This window comes from Prionailurus viverrinus, chromosome B1 (assembly GCF_022837055.1).
Source record: "Prionailurus viverrinus isolate Anna chromosome B1, UM_Priviv_1.0, whole genome shotgun sequence".
Classification (NCBI taxonomy): domain Eukaryota; kingdom Metazoa; phylum Chordata; class Mammalia; order Carnivora; family Felidae; genus Prionailurus; species Prionailurus viverrinus.
In genome coordinates, this window is record NC_062564.1 from 2,998,024 (window position 1) to 3,015,795 (window position 17,772).

Sequence of the window (17,772 nt, forward strand, 5' to 3'; positions counted from 1 at the left end):
TTTGTACACGTGAAATATCAGAAAAAAAGGTTCTGTTCTCCTAATTCCAAAAACTAAAATAAGAAAGAGAAGATTAGTATTGTTCTTCTTTGCCACATACGTAGGCAATGTGTTTACTTCCTTTATTATTATCATTTTTACTATCATTTAGGAAGCCATTCCTGCTAACCTTGGTCAATCAACCATACAACTGCCTTCCTGTATACAAAGAACATGTACACACGTTGTATGTACATGTGTTCAGCAACACACTCGTGCCTCAGACAATTAGGTGGAAAAATTCGTTCAAGGTTAAACCCTTCTTTTTGAGAAATCAACCTATTCCTAATATTAACTAAGAAATATAACATCACACATCTGAAGCTAAGTTCACACACAGGGGACAGTAGTTATTCCAGAGAAGGCTTAATCCAGGCTGATGTACATTAGTTGATACATAAAAAATAGATTTGAATGATGAAATTTGAACTTCAGATAAAAAATCGCAAAAGATATACCTTGGAAGCAAGTTTTACTCGAGAAAACCATAAGGAAGAGAAAGTATGTTTACCGTTTTGTTCTCCGTTTATTGAACAAATTCCATGTATAAGTGGACCCCTGTGGTTCAAACCCATGTTGTGCAAGGGTTCACTGCATAATAGACAGACACACTAAACCACAGGGTTTCACTGCCTGAAGCATTTCTTCTCTCTTGGATTTATCTGCCCATGTTTTACTCATCTGTTAAGATGTTATAATTTTCCCCAGATATTTTATGCCATCCATTAAGATATTTCTTCGTTTGTTCCCCCAAATCCTAGGCAAATGCAACTTTTGACCTCCTTCGTCACCCAACACCTGCCTGTGGTATTACATCTTCGCCAAAAGTTACAGGTATTACTAGGTTACATTATGTTTATATATGATGAAAACGTATATGATTATGATTATGAACATTTGATGAAAACGTATACGATTATGATTATGAACATTATTACGTTTTGCCGTCTGCATACGGATGTGCAAGTGTGTTGTTTTTCGTGACAGACTTTTTTATTCCCAACAACAAACATGGTGCCTGGTATCTGCATCATACTGACACATAGGAGGCGGTGTAGAAAGTCGCAGGCCAAGCTGAACTGTGACAGCGCTATGTGGTGGGGGCAGGACGTGAACCTTTCCAGGGGAGACGGCACAGCAGATGAGGCGTGCAGGTCTGGAAGGGGCAGTCGCACATAAACGTCCCCAAAGATACGCCACGCGAAGACACACCAACACAGGTGGCATGTGAGGAGTGATACCCTCTACTGGCATTGTCTCACACGAAACTTTAAATGGCCCCGTAAAAAGATGCTTTCATCTGCTGACAGCCAGAGACAACTCTGGAGTAATTTAAGAAGTGCGTGGTCAGATCACAGCTGTGGCGCGCACCGCAAACAGCCTGCCCGTCCCCCGCTTTTCTTTCGGCGCCTGCTGAGCGACAGGGTGGAGGTATCTCCAGATGCGGCCGAGATAAGGGGGAGACGTCGTTCGGGCCAGTGCCCCACAAGGAGCAGTCTGTGGGGCCGGGCGCACTCTTAGAAAAACTCTTAGTTTTCTGTGCAATCCTGGTTAATTCTGAAACATGGAGATCGTTGCTCCTCAGTTGTAAGACAAAGGTGAGGACAGCACTTCGCGCAGAGTGCGATTTTTAGGACTCTGTTAGCCTGGCCCTATCAGGGCTCAGTAAAGGTCATGATGATGATGGTGACAGGGAAGACGGTGATCTTGATAACAGCTACTGTCAAGATTTTTAAAAATTATTTAAGGTTTATTTACTTGGAGAGAGAGAGACAGACAGAGACAGAGAAGAGAGGGGGAGAGAGAGAGAGCGCCGGAAAGGGGCAGAGAGAGAGGGAGAGAGAGAATCCTAAGCAGGGTCCACACTGTCAGCACAGAGCCCAACACGGGGCTCGAACTCACAAACCATGACATCATGACCCGAGCCAAGACCAAGAGTCAGATGCTTACGGACTGGGCCACCCACGCGCCCCTCTGTCGGGAATTTTGATACGTTGGTGCTGTTCAGGGCGGAGGAAACAAGATAACCTCCCAGTAGAAAAGAAAGGGAAGAGAGAGCTGGACAGTACTGCTTACCGCCAGGGCGAGGAGGGAGACGCCAAGGCCAACCCGGAAGCAGTTTCCGTGGACCCGGCAGGTGGAAGAAAGAGCAAGGGGGGGCTGCCTACACTTCAGGTCTGGTGACATCTGCTGTCAAGGGCGGAGCTGCGCTGCAAACCTGGCGGACCCCAAAGCACTACAGATCTCAGGCCTCGAAGCTCCAAACCGTGCAGTACAGTTTCCTGGACGGCCCGATCTCAGCACATCTCTTCGCAGCAACTGTGAACCGTGACCTACCCTTCGCTTCACCCCTACCTGCCGTTACTACCCCTGGGTCCCTCGCCCCCCGGCCTCAGACTGTCACATGCAAACACCGTCTACCTGCTACCTCCCCAGCGTGAGTCCCGCTCGCTGGGAACAAAGCTGTCTCTTGGCTCACCTGTGGTCTCGCTCTGAGACTATCAACACTAGATGAGCGAATGTGGATGTGCACGAGTGCTGTAGGCAAACGTCTACATGGAACGTTTTGGGGCTGTTGCTCATTTCGTTAGCGTTTGATGACTCTGATTCACAAAGACGAGAGGGAACTGGTGTCATCGTACCTGAGAAGCTTCCCAGCCTGGGCGCGGTCATGTCCCCTCCGTCGTAAATCTCCAGAGAGTCCCAGTTCTGCTCCGTGGCAAAACTGATCACTTGAATCTAGCAAACAACAGTGTTCAGTTACTAAGCATTTTCGGTTTAAAGAAATTTGCCTGATCATGCAGGGTTTTTCCATGAAACTTAATACGTGCACCAAAGAGAAACGTGAAACCCCACAAAATAAACCATGAAGCGACATTAGCAAATTTCTACAAACGGCACTTTGGGCAGCTTTTATCCCCCAAATCTATTGGTTTTAATCCCAAGTTTAGAAATGTGATTAGAAACATGTTGTAGAAGAAGTAAGAAAAGGGAAACAGGTTACGGTTTAAGTTTTTAAAAATAACCAACGCGAACAAGAAAACAAACACAGAAAGCAAGCCCCGTGCATTCAGGCGCTCCGGGCTTGAGGGGCTTACCTGGATTCCTGATCCCTCCGTAACTATGATTTTCCAGATACAGTTTAAGTTGTTACCATACGGTTCAGGATAGCCGGGGGATAAAATTGTACCTCTGCGCTGAGTGAAATTGCCACTGCAGGGGACTAAAAGACAGAACCGTATCTCATAAAAATAAAGTACAGCAAAGGACAGCATTAATTTCATGCTTAGCGTTTCTCTGCTGTGTGATCAGATATTAAGAGACATTTGACACGGAGTATGGTCCTCTCAAAGGCATGTGGTGGCCAAGGTCAAATTCAGTCTATTCTCTTACCAATTCCCAGTATCATTGACTATTGCCTACCATAGTACCAAGGTTCACAGATCTGGTGTCTAAAAGCAAACCTCTTCAGGCTAAGAAGGGGCTGTACCTGACAGGGACATCTCGGAAGTGAATGCTGTTCAGAATAATTTTATCCGGATGATTTAAGGAGCTTTGCAGACTATTGCCTTCCATATGTAGACAAGCAACCCCAAATGAGAGTAAGGGGATTTATGAGCAAATCCGGGGAGAAGAGACGCTGAAAACGTACAAGTGAATTCAAGACCTCATCGCGACTGCTCTCGAGGTTGTCACGCAAAATGAAACAAATAAACTATAACTAACAAGGCCATTGTTATTCGGGCGGCATTAACCTGTTACTTTTCAAGCCTTCGTCAGCACAAATTTATTAAGAGGACATTCCGAGACAGCAAATCAACATTGTAACGATTCTTCCCCAAAAGGAAATTATGCTCTATACCCAGGGCTTGAGAGTTAATGGCGTACTTGATAGGTTTTGTGCAACAAAACGCGTTTCATCCTCGTTAATCTAATGAGTTGTTTCATGAGACACAGTGACTTTTAGCGTGGAGCCGCTCCACCGCTATTTCAGAGGAAACACGTTGCTTTTTGAACAGGTCTGGAGCGGGATCAGGCTGTGCACACTGGACATGAGCATCGGAAGCTGCTTCGTCCAGCTGTGAAGCTGGAGGGAACAGCCTTGTGCACGCTGTCACGCCTTGTGGACACACGCACGCCGTCACACCTGCGGGCACACACACCGTCACACCCACGGGCACACACGCTGTCACACCCGTGGGCACACGCACTGTCACACCCGCGAGCACGCACGCTGTCACACCTGTGGACACGCATGCCGTCACACCCACAAGCACACACACCGTCACACCTGCGAGCGCACACACTGTCACACCCACGGGCACACCCACCGTCACACCTGCGGGCACGCACGCTGTCACACCCATGGGCATGCACGCTGTCACGCCTTGTGGACACACGCACGCCATCACACCCACAAGCACACACACCGTCACACCCGCGGGCAGATATACCATCACACCCGCGAGCACGCACGCCGTCACACCCGCGGGCACACTTACCCACGCAGCTCGGGATTGTGTCGTTCCACTGAGCTAACGCGTTAGGCACGGACTGGCAGCGGATGGCGGTGGAGCCCTGAAGGAGGTACCCCGGGTTGCATTCGAATCGAACAATCGAACCGGCCGAGAACTCGGAGCCAATTCTCCGTCCGTATCTGGGCTCAGGGACAGAGCTGCACTGGGTATCGCTGGTTCGAGGGACAGCTAGAAGCAAACACACAACACGGCCATCGGTGTCTTCCCGGGGAAGCCCCACCATTTCCTTGGAAAAGGAGTCAAGAGAGTCCAGAACGAGTTTATGTTAATACAGAAATCAGTAACGCCTTCCGCAGGTTCTAGAGGGAACGATGTGGGGAGCACTTCCATACCTGCATCCAACCTCTTACCAACCCCAAGGACCGCCTTATATTCTCCTTTCAGAGGAGTTAAACGCGGCATCAGGAGCATTGGCGCCTTATGAGACCTGAGTGATATGCAGGCAATTAAAATTAATTAAGTGCCCAAATCACTGCGCTCATGATAACGAGGTGCCTCAGAACTTGCACTTACCCTCAAAGACCTTAGAGTCTAGTGAGTATAATACGGCTATTGTGATGTAATAACAAAATTAAAAACACAACTACCGGATGACCCAGCACTTCCGCGAATGCATCCCACTTCTGCGGATATATCCCCCCAAACACTGAAATCAGGATCTCAAAGACCTGTCTGCACCCATGTGTCCACCACAGCCTTCTTCACAGTAGCCACGCTGTGGAGACAACCTAAGTGTCCCATCAGTGGGTGAAGGGATAGAGAAAACGTGTTACGTCCATACAATGGAACACCGTTTAGCCTTAAAACAGAAATAAATGCTGCCATTTGCAACAACACACGCGTTCCTTCCACCTCTGGATAAAAGTCAAGATGGCCAACCACACGGCCCGCCCCCCCCCCCCCAACAGCCCCTCTGGCAAAGCAAAACCACACTGCCTTTAGCCCCGTCCCAAATCACCTGGCACAAACCTCAATCCCATAACCAGCCCCTCTCGGAACTCCCTTTCTGAGACACCCCCAGGGGCTCCCTGGGCTGTGGTTTCGTTGAGGTCTGGTCTTCGGCTGACAGTCACGGGCAGGTGAGCCTCGTTCCAGTGCGAGGTGAGGGGTCTGTTAGGTTGTGTAGTGGAATCTGCTGTCTGTGAGACATTGTTCTGCTTCCCAAAAGGGGCACGGGGTAACGTTTGGAATACACTTCAGCTCGCAGAGACGTCTGTTACTCCAGAACGACTCGTTGAGAAACAGATCCACAAGGTATGGGCACGAAAACTCTATGATCTGTTTTTATTCTCTGCAGCTAAAGGCCGTTTGTATGTATCGTGTCCAGGATGCTCTTCAGTCTGTGCATTTCTTCATCCAACGGTGCCCCCCTGTGACAGCGTGCTCGCGTCCTTGTTTTCCCGAAGAACAGTGCTCCATGTTCACACTGCTTTTCCTAACATGGGGACATCAGGTTTTGCATTGAACCTGACCAGTGACAGGCTGCATCTGAGTAACTGCTCCTAAGAAAGCAAGTCTACGAGACGGACTCACAAGACGATTCTGACGCAGAGTTAATCAAATTGTATACCAAGCACTACAGTTGAAACAATGATACGTCAGAATGGCTCTTTTTTAGAAGTAAAAACAGAATGCAGAATAACTATATCATAATAAAAATTGCAGAAAATTCCTATGTGTCATATTTATATCTCAGCATTTTGGTGCAGTTGAACAAGAAGCGTGAGGGCCAAAGAGGAAGTAAATAAAGACCGTCCCATGGAGCCGTCTTCCTCCATGTTTGCTGCCGTTGTTACCAAAATGGAGAAATGTCTCCAATGGCAATTTTTCTCCTTGTCCTGAATTACACGAAAAACACCCGGCTACTGATAGCAAACGCTGCACGCTTATCTAAGAAGCCTCAAACACAGTGACGTTTCTATTTCTAATAATACATTAATAGTTCATAAATATGTGAGCACTTTTTCCAGGGCATCACTGCCACTCCAGGCCCCATACACGGGGACAACACACCATCAAGGGTCACTCAGACACAGGCCACTATTCAGCCTTTCCTCATGAACTTCATGGTTGTCCTTTTTTAAGGAAACGAAGATAAGTGAACAACACCTACATCTGGGTGATATTATGAAGGGTGTTCTCTAGAGGAAGAAGTTTCCCCAGTGAGGAGAAGAACAATTTTAAGTCTCTGGAAAGTGGGGCCGAAGCAGGCACAGACGACCTCAAACGTCCATGCACCGTCTGGGGAGCATCCAACAGCATTCAGCCACTTTCCCTGTCGGCCCATCCTCCGGTCCCTGCTCTTCACCTGGATGTTTCGGGCAGCATCAGGGAGAAATTCCGTCCTCTGTGGTTACTACCCTGTATCTTTCAGTCAATGTTTCACACTGCGGTGAAGCAAGAGGGGAACCGGCCCAGCGGAAAGTGAACGGGGACTGAGGTCGGCTCGGGAGAGAAGGTGCCAGACAGAACGACGAGTGACGGCCACGGCAGGTGCGCTGTGCTGGTGCGGGGGCTGGGGGCTGCTCTCGGGCTTTCAGAGCACCCACCGCGAGGGGAAGCCAGAGCCTAACGTCACGTGGTGGGTCCTTGGCCCGAAGCCACTGCCAGAGCTCAGCCCAGGTCTGCGCACTCGGCTCCTTCACCGCCCATCTTTCAGAGCAGGTATGACGACAAAACCAGACACCGACAGTAACCTAGTAACAAACCTGAATGCCCGCAGCAGTCACTTGGCCACTCTAAGGGAGGCTGGCTTGCCTGTGTCTTTAGCGATGGGGGATATTTTCTATTTCTCAAAATCATTCTGTTTGGGTAGTTGAAAAATCGGATTCGACAAGCCATCACTCGTCAGTGAATTCAAGCACACATCACTGAATTATGAACAAAACTTTATGCTCAGTCTTTTTTGTAAGAAGTATGCATTTTATAAGCTCTTTATACAAAGTGCGAGTCTCTTCGAAGTGGAAAACCTTGTAATTTATGTCATCTAAAGGGAGATGAGGTTTGGGGAAAATCAGTAAAGACATGTACTTAAACAACTGGGAAGGATCTCATGTGGAAATTTTCACGTCAATTTCTTTCTAACCAAACTTCCTGCTTCCAGGTTGTTTATCTGTTTATTTCACTGCTAAGGGCAGTGAGTCTTGCTGTAGGAGGTAGGAGACCCTGGGACAGGAAAGCCCCAAGCTAGTGAATCTGGGAGACTGGGAGGCCAGAAGGCCAGGAAGCGGGAGGCTGCTTCAGATGGGGATCTGGAATGGAGCTGTCCACACAGCAAATGTGTCCAGAAAGACGGAAACTCGGCCAACTGACACTTGTAAGTTGTGCAGTCAGGAGAAGCTTGATATAAACACATGGCCTCCTTTCCCCCCTGAAATATTCAGGATGTCCTACCTGGTTTACTAGCATGGTGTGAATGACTTATTTTGAGAGAACTTAATGAAGTGCTGAATCCTGCATGGAAATACCCAAGAAAAATGGATGATCTGTGCAAACAGCCAGGCACAAATATAAGAGAGTTAAAAATAGTAGTACACTCATGAGACACTGTCGACTGCCGAGTTTAATATAGACGCATGCAGTCACGTGCACACACAGAGCATGGCGGGGGTGGGGGGTTGTGCAGATGGTTTTTAACCACACTGCCATAAATTAGCACGTGCCTCAGAGTAAGCAGGAGAGGACAGGAGACTTATCTGCTCTGCCTCAGTCGTCTCTGTGGCCACGCACGTCGGCTCTTGTGTTGTTTCCAATATTGCTAAGGTTGATTCTGTTATTAAAAGGTGGGGCACCTGGGTGGCTCACTTGGCTCAAGGTCAGACTTTAGCTCACGTCATGATCTTGTTCGTGAGTTCGAGCCCCACGTCGGGCTCTGTGCTGACAGCTCAGAGCCACGAGCCTGCCTTGGATTCTGTTTCTCCCTCTCTCTGCCCCTTCCCTGCTCGTGCTCTGTCTCTCTCTCTCTCAAAAATAAATAAACATTAAAAAAGCCTGAAAAAAAGTGTGTATTTGGGGCCCCCCAAAAATCTACAAATGCAACATAAGCACATCATAATATAGACTAAAAGGGCTCTTCTAACACCAGAGGAACCAGACTGTGCTCAATTTATTAAGGAACAGTAGGTGAGTGTTCCACATGGTGGGTTTCTTAGGGTGACATGAATTTTGATTTTCTCGCTGTCCCCAGAATACACTGACTTTACGCGCGATCCATTTTCTGCGGAGTGCCAAAGATTATCAAAATGTGCAGAATCCCCTTTGCTGACTGCAGTCCTGCCAGTGTGTAGGTCTGGGAGCTCAGGGAGGGAGGGCTCAGGAATCGCTGGGTGCTGGGGGAGGAGAGAGGGGACACCCTCTCCAGGTTGCCTGAAAGGAAATCCAAGAAGCCACTTGAACGCATTCACATCGGAAAGCGAGGCATGCTCCTGCCGTGTCTTCAGGGAACTTTGTTTATGTAGGACAAACATCAACAGCGGTCCAGTTGGGAAACCGAAATGTTAGCACAGCCCCAGGGACCCTCACACTCCAGGAGAATCTCCAGATGTCTGTTCCTGGTAGGTTCTACCAACAGCTTTTGCTTCTCGAGTCAACTGTCACATCGCCGAGGTGTGTGGTGGCAGAATGCAAGGGGGATGCAAGGTGGCCCCAGGAGGAATGACTCCCGAGCCACCTGCTGTAAAAGGTGCCTGCCTGTCACTGAAATGCACCATGTCTTCTCCGTCTCCGTCTACACTACTGCTTGTAGGACCCGTGACTTGGAAAGTAGTTTCTCCACCCCGAGTAGATAGCGTCCTTGAGTGTTTCATTCAATAGCACCAAGCAGCCGGACGCAGGGCTTCACAGGCACTGAGTCGTCACTGACAAACTGATGTGGGACAGGTATTTAAAGCACCGGGTTAGGAAGGGATCCCCTCCATTCGCCTCTTTTGGGGTGCTCGTGGGTCCTAACTCACTGTCTTTCCCACTTCTGACCTTTCAAATAGACCCTTCTGCCTCTAAGGGGTGTGGAAAGCAAAGGAAAACCAGCAAAGACATAAGTTAATTAGGACACTTTGTAAAACAAAGCCTACGTCCGTTTCTCCACAGGATCAGAAAGATGGAAACATCTTCATTACTTAGGCCTCATTATTAAGCAGGCGGCAGGGAGGGCCGGGGAGTGGAGCGCAAGAGGCAGTGATGCTGGAATGCCTGGGTCGAGTCCGGGTTCCCTGCACCCTGACCTCGCTTCCTACTTTGCCACCGATGTCTCTAACAGGTGCAGAAACTCCCCGTGCAATTTAAAGCTTTAGTAACTCAAGGGGCGCCTGGGTGGCGCAGTCGGTTAAGCGTCCGACTTCAGCCAGGTCACGATCTCGCGGTCCGTGAGTTCGAGCCCCGCGTCGGGCTCTGGGCTGATGGCTCAGAGCCTGGAGCCTGTTTCCGATTCTGTGTCTCCCTCTCTCTCTGCCCTTCCCCCGTTCATGCTCTGTCTCTCTCTGTCCCAAAAATAAATAATTAAAAAAAACAAAAACAAAAAAAAAAACGTTGAAAAAAAATAAAGCTTTAGTAACTCAGGAAAGAATGAAGCCATAAGTGGTATTCGAACGCGCTATTCAGAAAGTTTTTATACAATGGATTTCAAATAATTTCTTGGCTCCCACGTAACCGGCATCTTTCAGAAAGTAATATTCAATTCAACTTTTCAGATGTATTGAAAACGTCCCCAGGTGTTCTCAAGTGATTTATAAACTGCATTCATGATTCTAGTTCTTTGCTTCCAAGGGATTTAGCTTTGATAAAAAGACAATTTTTGCATAAACTCACTATAGGAACAAAGCAAGAAAAGGAGGTATATTGAGACTTTATAAAATATTGAGGGTGTTAGTGTCATTATATACTCTTAAGGACAAGGAAAACATATTCCTCCTATAAATGATTTTCTTTTCTTACCGCTTTTCTGTTTTCATTCATTTTAATGGCGATATGTTACTAAGAAGCCAAGAAACATACCTTTTAAAGTCGTGACTTCTGAGGACAGTATTTGTAAGTAGGATAGAGTCAGGGTCATTTGCCTCATATATTTTATTCGATGTCTAATCTTTATCAAAAAGGAAGGAAAGCCCCTTATCAAGACAGTCCGTGTCAGTAGCAGTAGCTTAAATGTCTCCAGGTTAAAAAGTGTACTTAAGGTGCTATTCCTTCTCATTCCTTTACACATCATCTTGTTCCTGAGCAGTGAGGTTTTTATGATGAAATATTTTATAGTTTATAGATTTTAGAAAAATCATTTTGAGGGCATGGGTCTTGCAGCGTGAGAGCATTAGAAATGAGTTGTAAGTGAAATGACAGACTACTATTTGCCGTAATTTTTTTTTTCTTTTTTTACAAACACTATGATGTCAAGCTCGTTTTCCAAAGTCTTTAGCAAAGGACAGAAGCTACTGGCACTTGGGGCTTCCCCGCCACTTGCCACTTCCGAGGAAAATAGCTAAGAGGGGTGAGTAATCTCTGTAGCCTCGAGCAAAACTGAGACCTGGAAAAACTAAGTCTTTCTTCCTCTTTTGGAACACACAGTTTATCCGCCAAGATGGTAATCTCTCTCACACCTCAAGCTTCACGGCCATTACAACCTACATCCAAAGACCCGCTCTGTGCTTCTGAAAGTGTATAAACAGTTGACATGGATTTTTGTCAAGTTCATGCACTGAATAGATAAGACAAAGGTAGACTCTAGAGAGAGAAAACAAAACAATCCTCATTGTTTAGAAACTTTGCACAATCTCCAACATTTTGAATAAGCTCCAATTTCAGAAATAAATATAAAGGTGTCAAGGTGCAAAAGTTAACACAACACAAATAAGACAAAATGGGTGTTTAGAGTCAGGGAGGCACGGACGGTATTTTGGGTTTTGTTTGATTTCGTTAAGTTGCCTTTTCGACTTCCTTTTTTTACGGGAAGATCTGGAATTGTAAAATGTGCTTTAAATGTATTTCACGAAAGCAGGTACTGAAATCTACACTCTTACGAGACACTTTACTGAGTTACATGAACTATAATATACATGCAATCCTTCTGCAAAGTATAAAGTGCCAGACAGAGGGGATTGGATCAGTAAGTGTTTCCTGATGACGCCAGAGAAATGAGGTGTCACTGTGTCTTTGCAGGAGAAATAGCGTATATATTTAAGTGTCAGAGAGCAAAATTGTGATATTTTTATTAAACCGTTTTATTATAAACATAGGAATACCTTCAATTTCCTAAGTATTAAAAAACACACAATGCAGAAACGGCTAGTGCTTTAACTGAAAACAGCAGTATGTCTGATGTCCGGGAGGGCAGAGCGGTGTGCTCAGTGACCTTTGACCCTTACCTTGGTAAACAAAGTGGAAACCCCGGGCAGACGAACCGCTCTTCGCACTGAATCGGAGAAGAATCTGATTTGATGTCGCCAATGGCAATGTTTCACCTAACGAAGAAAACCAGAGGTAATTAGTGGGATCCGTAGAATACACTGTGGGGTGGTGGCAAATATTTTGGAAAATAACTATTATTAACTCGGAATTTCACTCTCAGCTGTTGTACTCTTATCAGATCTCCCTTTGGGTTTAGGACCCAGACGCATTGTTTCTATCAAGATTTTAAAACTGGTCTTGCCTGTTCGTTCTATTAAAATGTGGATTTAATCAATATCTCACTTATGCTTCCTTCTGAAGCAGGCACTGATCGTAAGTCTGTTAGCTGACAAAGTGGGAAATACAAGAATCAGATTTATCAGTAGCTCAGAATCAACTTTATGTGACAGTTACTTGCTAGGATTTTAGTTCAATTAAGAAAATTAAGAAAATCTGAATCTAAACCTGTTTAAAAATACTAAAGCATTTAGATTCAGAAAAAATAAATTTATGAAATATATTTTTACCTTTTAAAGTACACCCACTATACAGGAATGGTCTCTCTCACGTGCCACTAAGGAGCATATGAATGACATAAGTATTTCAGAGGTGAATTTGTCAACAGGTAATAGTACTTTAAATCTGTATCTTCTGGGGGTGCCTGGGTGGCTCAGTCGGTTAAGCTTCCGACTTTGGCTCAGGTCATGATCTCACGGTTCATGGGTTCGAGCCCCACATTGGGCTCTGTGCTGACAGCTAGGAGCCTGGAGCCTGCCTCTGATTCTGTGTCTGCCTTTCTCTCTGCCCCTCCCCCGCTCAGACTCTGTCTCTGTCTCTCTAAGATAACATAACATAACATAACATAACATAACATAACATAACATAACATAACATAAATCTGTATCTTCTGATGCGTTTCTCGACGTTCCATCATCGGACATTGGCAGAAGAGAACAAGACATAGGTCTTAAGGACCTTGGTTAACAACAGTGAAAAACAGGAAATAATCAAACTTAGTCTTGGTTGGCAAGAGTGTGAGATCCACACGCACAACTTGACTTTGGTCAGGGATGACAACGCAGTGACTGCACCAACCTTGCAGTTTGCCCAGGGTCCCAATCCACGAGGGGCTAATTAAATTGCGCTGCGCTAGTCAACTGAATCCTGTTCAGCACTGAAACGAATCACTTTCGGTCCAGATACTTTTTCGTAGGCAAACAACTGCAGGTGTGATTTTCAATAAAAGCGTGGCGTACAAAATGAGGTTGAAATAGCAGCCCCACGTACGTTTACGCGCATTTACACACGCACACATTCATCTGTGTAGGTGTATACACGTACGCACCCGTGTACTTGTGGGAGCGTGATGGATCTCTATACGCACGTATTTAAAGGTTGGCAAGGACTGAGACCACAATATTGATACTGCTTATCTCCAGGAAGATTAGGGGACATAGGATAGAAAACAGAACACACAAGATCATTTATTATCCCTTCTTTTTCCGATATTTTCCTTTGTTCTTGAGATGGATATTGTATTTCCTACAACCTTAGCAAGCAAAATGATGGTCAGCGGTTTTATATCTGAGATAAACATACAGTTGAAATTTTATATCGAAGATACAATGTTATTAAGTAGGCAAGCAAATTCAAAGATGATTGCATTTCTCCCTCATTAAAAAAGAAAAAAAAGACAAGTTTAAAATGAGTCACCCTGGCTGTCTAAGTAAAATTAAAGATCAAATGCTTTGAATGTTTACCTGAATGTGACCCGGAGAGAGAGCTGAGAAGTCTGGCCTGTGGGTGTGTCCCATCAAATAATTCTGCCAAATCATTCAGTGCCGTCTGGAAATAGGCGAACTGTCCGAATACGACTGCAAAATAAAGGGGTGGGTGGCACAACGCTTATTAAAAAACACAGACACGGAGGCTTACACCACCTATGTACCGATTCCTCTCAAGGATCGTGCTCCTAAGATTCCGGCAGAAAATCATGAACTGGTTTCCCCGGCTTTCTAAGAGTTTTCAGTGGCTTAAACAATTTTATTTCGCTTCTCAATGTCTTGAAACATAATAAAAGGAATAGCATTACTGTTCCCAATCTGTTTGAATATTAAATTTTTTTCTGAAACTACATTAAGATAATACAAGAATAGCCATAAAGCTGCCCCATTATTTAAGAGCAGTTAACGATGTTTCGTTTCATGTACAATAGGTACAGGGATCAAGACAATTCTTGGTTTTAAAAACATGCCAGTTTGGTGAGGAATTTAAAATTGTTCACTTGTTATTACAAGGTGAAATTCACGTGAACTCATTGCGATTTACACACAGGTCAGCAACATACCATAGAGCTGTTTATTATGACCCCACCACACAATTTTATTTATCTCATGGGTGATATAAATAGCAAGAACACACCTCCTCCAAGTAAAACATTACTGTGCATTTCAGCACTTCAAACTTCATAAACTTTTTCACTCAAAGTGACAATATATAGGCCTCCACAATAGTTAGAAACACTTGTGATTTAGTATATAAGCAAGGAGCGACTAATTCTTATTTATGTGCAAGGTTTAAACTAAAATTATTCTCATTCTGCATAAGAAATGGATATGTATGTATCAATTATACATGTCAGATTCTAATGAACTAATGTGTTGGCCAAATGGAGGGGAATATAACTGTAGTAGCTTGTGTGTGTGTGTGTGTGTGTGTGTGTGTGTGTGTGTGTGTTTTAGATATGCCATATATTCTGTCACACACATGTATTACATATATACATAAACACGTATGTATAATATGCATCGTGTACAGTATGCACGTAATAGAGTATACGTACACATACATACATGTATTTTAAGATTTTATAATTCCTTTATAATTTTCTAGAGACAAATAATTAAAGGAAGCATGTAAGCCAGGAGGACTTTCCCAATGGATGAACTGCTCTAAAACAAAGAATTAGAAAGAGGAAGAGAATTTTATGATTTCAACATGGTCCTGGCTCATACCATTCCTTTCTCATAGCAGCCCCCCTCCCCCAGTAATGAAACCTTCATCACGTTGGAGGCAGGACGCTTGGGTCTTTTAAATAGCACAAAAGTGAATCACAGACACGTAATTTCAAGAAACTTTTAGAACCAGAATTTGAAGATGATCCAGAGAAACATGGTCCCAGGACCGTCACGTGCCAACGTGCACTGAGCTCCTCACAACAAATACGGTGTGGGTCTACGTGTTGGCCAAGATGAGGCTTCTCTGATGAGCTGCTTGGGCAGAGCTCAGACCTACAACTGACTCTGCCCCAAATGGGCAGCCAAGACTGACAAGTGCTCATGGCCACGGGGTCTCCCTGGGGGGAGTCCATGTCTCCTAGTGGGGAGAGCAGTGTCGCTTCCTTGAGGCATGAGAAGTTAAACCACTTGGGGGGAAGAATGAAGGGCAGGGAATTATTTCAGTACGTGAACACTGAAAGCAAAACTTCGCAGGTGACAAATATGGCAAAAGGTCTGGTGTGGCAGGCGCTCAGTGGGTAAGAGACAAGGAGGGGGTTGGAAAGCAAAAGCCACCGCAGCCTGAGACTTCAGGACCTAAAAACGAGGGGTTTTCTCGTGGGCAAAATGGGAGTGAAAAATGTGTATCAGGGTGTTCCCGTGATCAGAGCTTTGTCGTAGAAAGGTACTTTGGTGACACTTTGGGTGAAAACAGGGAGAGAATTGGAGTATCTGAAGACCTGTGTTCACCACAGTCATGCCTCTTCCCACCTAGCGACGCCCACACCTTGAGCTAATGTGGCACTTAAAAAGTGGGCATTTCAGGGCACAGACTATGTTTTGTTCATCCTGGCCCTTATCACAATTGTTTGTTATTATCATTATCATTATTATTATTTTAGAGAGAGAGAGAGAGATAGTGACAGAGAGAGCACATGAGCAGGGTAGGGGCAGAGAGAGGGAGAGAGAGAATCCCAAGCAGACTCCATCCTCAGCACAGAGCCTGACGTGGGGCTCGATCCCATGACTCTGGGATTATGACCTGAGGAGAAATCAAGAGTTGGACATTCAACCGAGTCACCCAGGTGCCCCCAAAATTGTTGAACTGATTTATTTCCCAGGAGAGTAAGGAAAAGAAGAAAGATAATACAAGATAAGGCAGTATAGATTTTCATTTAATCCTCTGTGCAACTATTTTAATTTCAAATTTAAATTTAAATTAAAATTTTCTGCCTGGATAGAATGTGATAAATGTATATCTTTAAACATTTCAGACTGGGAAACTCTGATCAATATTTAGGATAGAGGTGTGACTTTTTTTTTAATCTGTTAGGAAATCATAATTGTGTTGTGACAATTCAATAAATTTTGAAATAAACTAAAATCATAGAATATGGCTGCTATATTCCATTATGATAAATACGTTCTGCCGTTTATCTATGAACAAAAGTAAAAGGAATAGGAAAGTAACTGGAGGATGTCGTTAAGCACTTACGTGGAAAAAACGAATTAACGGGAGCTGAAGAAGTGACATTGGTTTAAAGGAATTGGTCAAGCAAAAAGAGGGAGAATCAGGAGCTATTCTAAGTTTTATTGTTTGTTTATTGTAGCCAAGTAGATATTCTGAAGCCCTCTCACTTTTTAAATGAGAGTAACAGCTGTCGCTCATTCACAGAGTAAGTGAACCAGCCCTTTGCCTGTTGGGGAGCTGGTCCCCCTGCCCTGGTCTCCACGAGCATGTCCATCATCTCTTAAACACCAAGGAAAGCCCAGCCCGAAAAGCCCAACAGTCTTGAGTACTGGCCCAGGGTAGACACTACATGGTGTGTGGTAAAATAGCAAGCAAGTTCGTCACACGGTTCATGAAGGGCCCGTGACCTACAACACCTAAGGCTAAAGTCAGTTCCTGGTGAAGGTTTTCGTCAGTTTCGAAGAGGCCTGTAGATAATAAATAGAGTAAAACCTTGGTTTGCCAGCATAACGCCTTCTGGAAACACGCTTGTCATCCAAAGCACTCGAATATCAAAGCAAATTTCAAGGACCACTGGCTCAGCTGTGATCACGTGACATCGGGCGTCGTGTACGACTTGTGTTGCGAGACCTCGCTCATTTACCAACTTAACATTTATTAGAAATGTCTGCCCGTCTTGTGCAAACGCACACGCGCAGAACAACTTACTTGCCATCCAGAAACTGTTTGTCTCCCGCATGCCAATTTCTTACCCAACAAGTAACTTACTTGTGTTATAATTGTACTTTCCAAAAGGTTTTCCCTCAAACAGATTCTAGCCTTAGAATCTTATCTGCTGTCTGTCTATGAGTGGATGGCTGCTACATCACATGTAAAAAAAAAAAAAAACACAAAACTTAGCCATGTAGGGTTTTCACTGTACTACTGGGGAAAAAAAGAACCTGGTTTATAAAGTTATAAAAACGACTATCTGGTTTACTCCAGAAAAGAACCCAAGTCAAAGGAAATGTCCGTGGTCAAGAGTGAGACTGGAAGTGTGGGAATCCAGCTCTGGGAAAACCCAGTGCAGACCCAGCAGGAAGGCCCTTCTAGAGAAGAAGCCATGCGGAAAGCTGGCTCAGACTGGAAGCGAGGTTCAGGAGGGAAATTCGTAAGCAAGGTGTCGTGGGGTCACATGGGGATCTGCCCGCTTTTATATCTCTACCCACTCGAAGGTGAGCTCACTGATCCGGTGACTTCCGTCAGCATCGGACTGAGAAATGCAGGTGCAGACTGGTATCCAGTGTTCCCCTGGGCCACCTCACTTGGCCATCCTGCCTCAAAAAAAAAAACAGTTTCTAACAAAGGATGAGTCAAG

The 17,772-nt window shown here is 45.1% G+C and overlaps 1 protein-coding gene across 1 annotated transcript in view; it reads right to left on the bottom strand.

The window, feature by feature from the left end:
* CSMD1 (CUB and Sushi multiple domains 1) overlaps positions 1–17,772 on the bottom strand; it is a gene marked incomplete at its 5' end in the record, with an annotated part of 688,146 nt that overhangs the window by 229,879 nt on the left and 440,495 nt on the right. Inside the window, 5 exons of the mRNA XM_047855978.1 lie at positions 2,682–2,778; positions 3,138–3,262; positions 4,542–4,745; positions 11,927–12,022; positions 13,709–13,822. Coding sequence (XP_047711934.1) covers positions 2,682–2,778; positions 3,138–3,262; positions 4,542–4,745; positions 11,927–12,022; positions 13,709–13,822 — 636 coding nt within the window. The remainder of the gene's footprint in view (positions 1–2,681; positions 2,779–3,137; positions 3,263–4,541; positions 4,746–11,926; positions 12,023–13,708; positions 13,823–17,772) is intronic.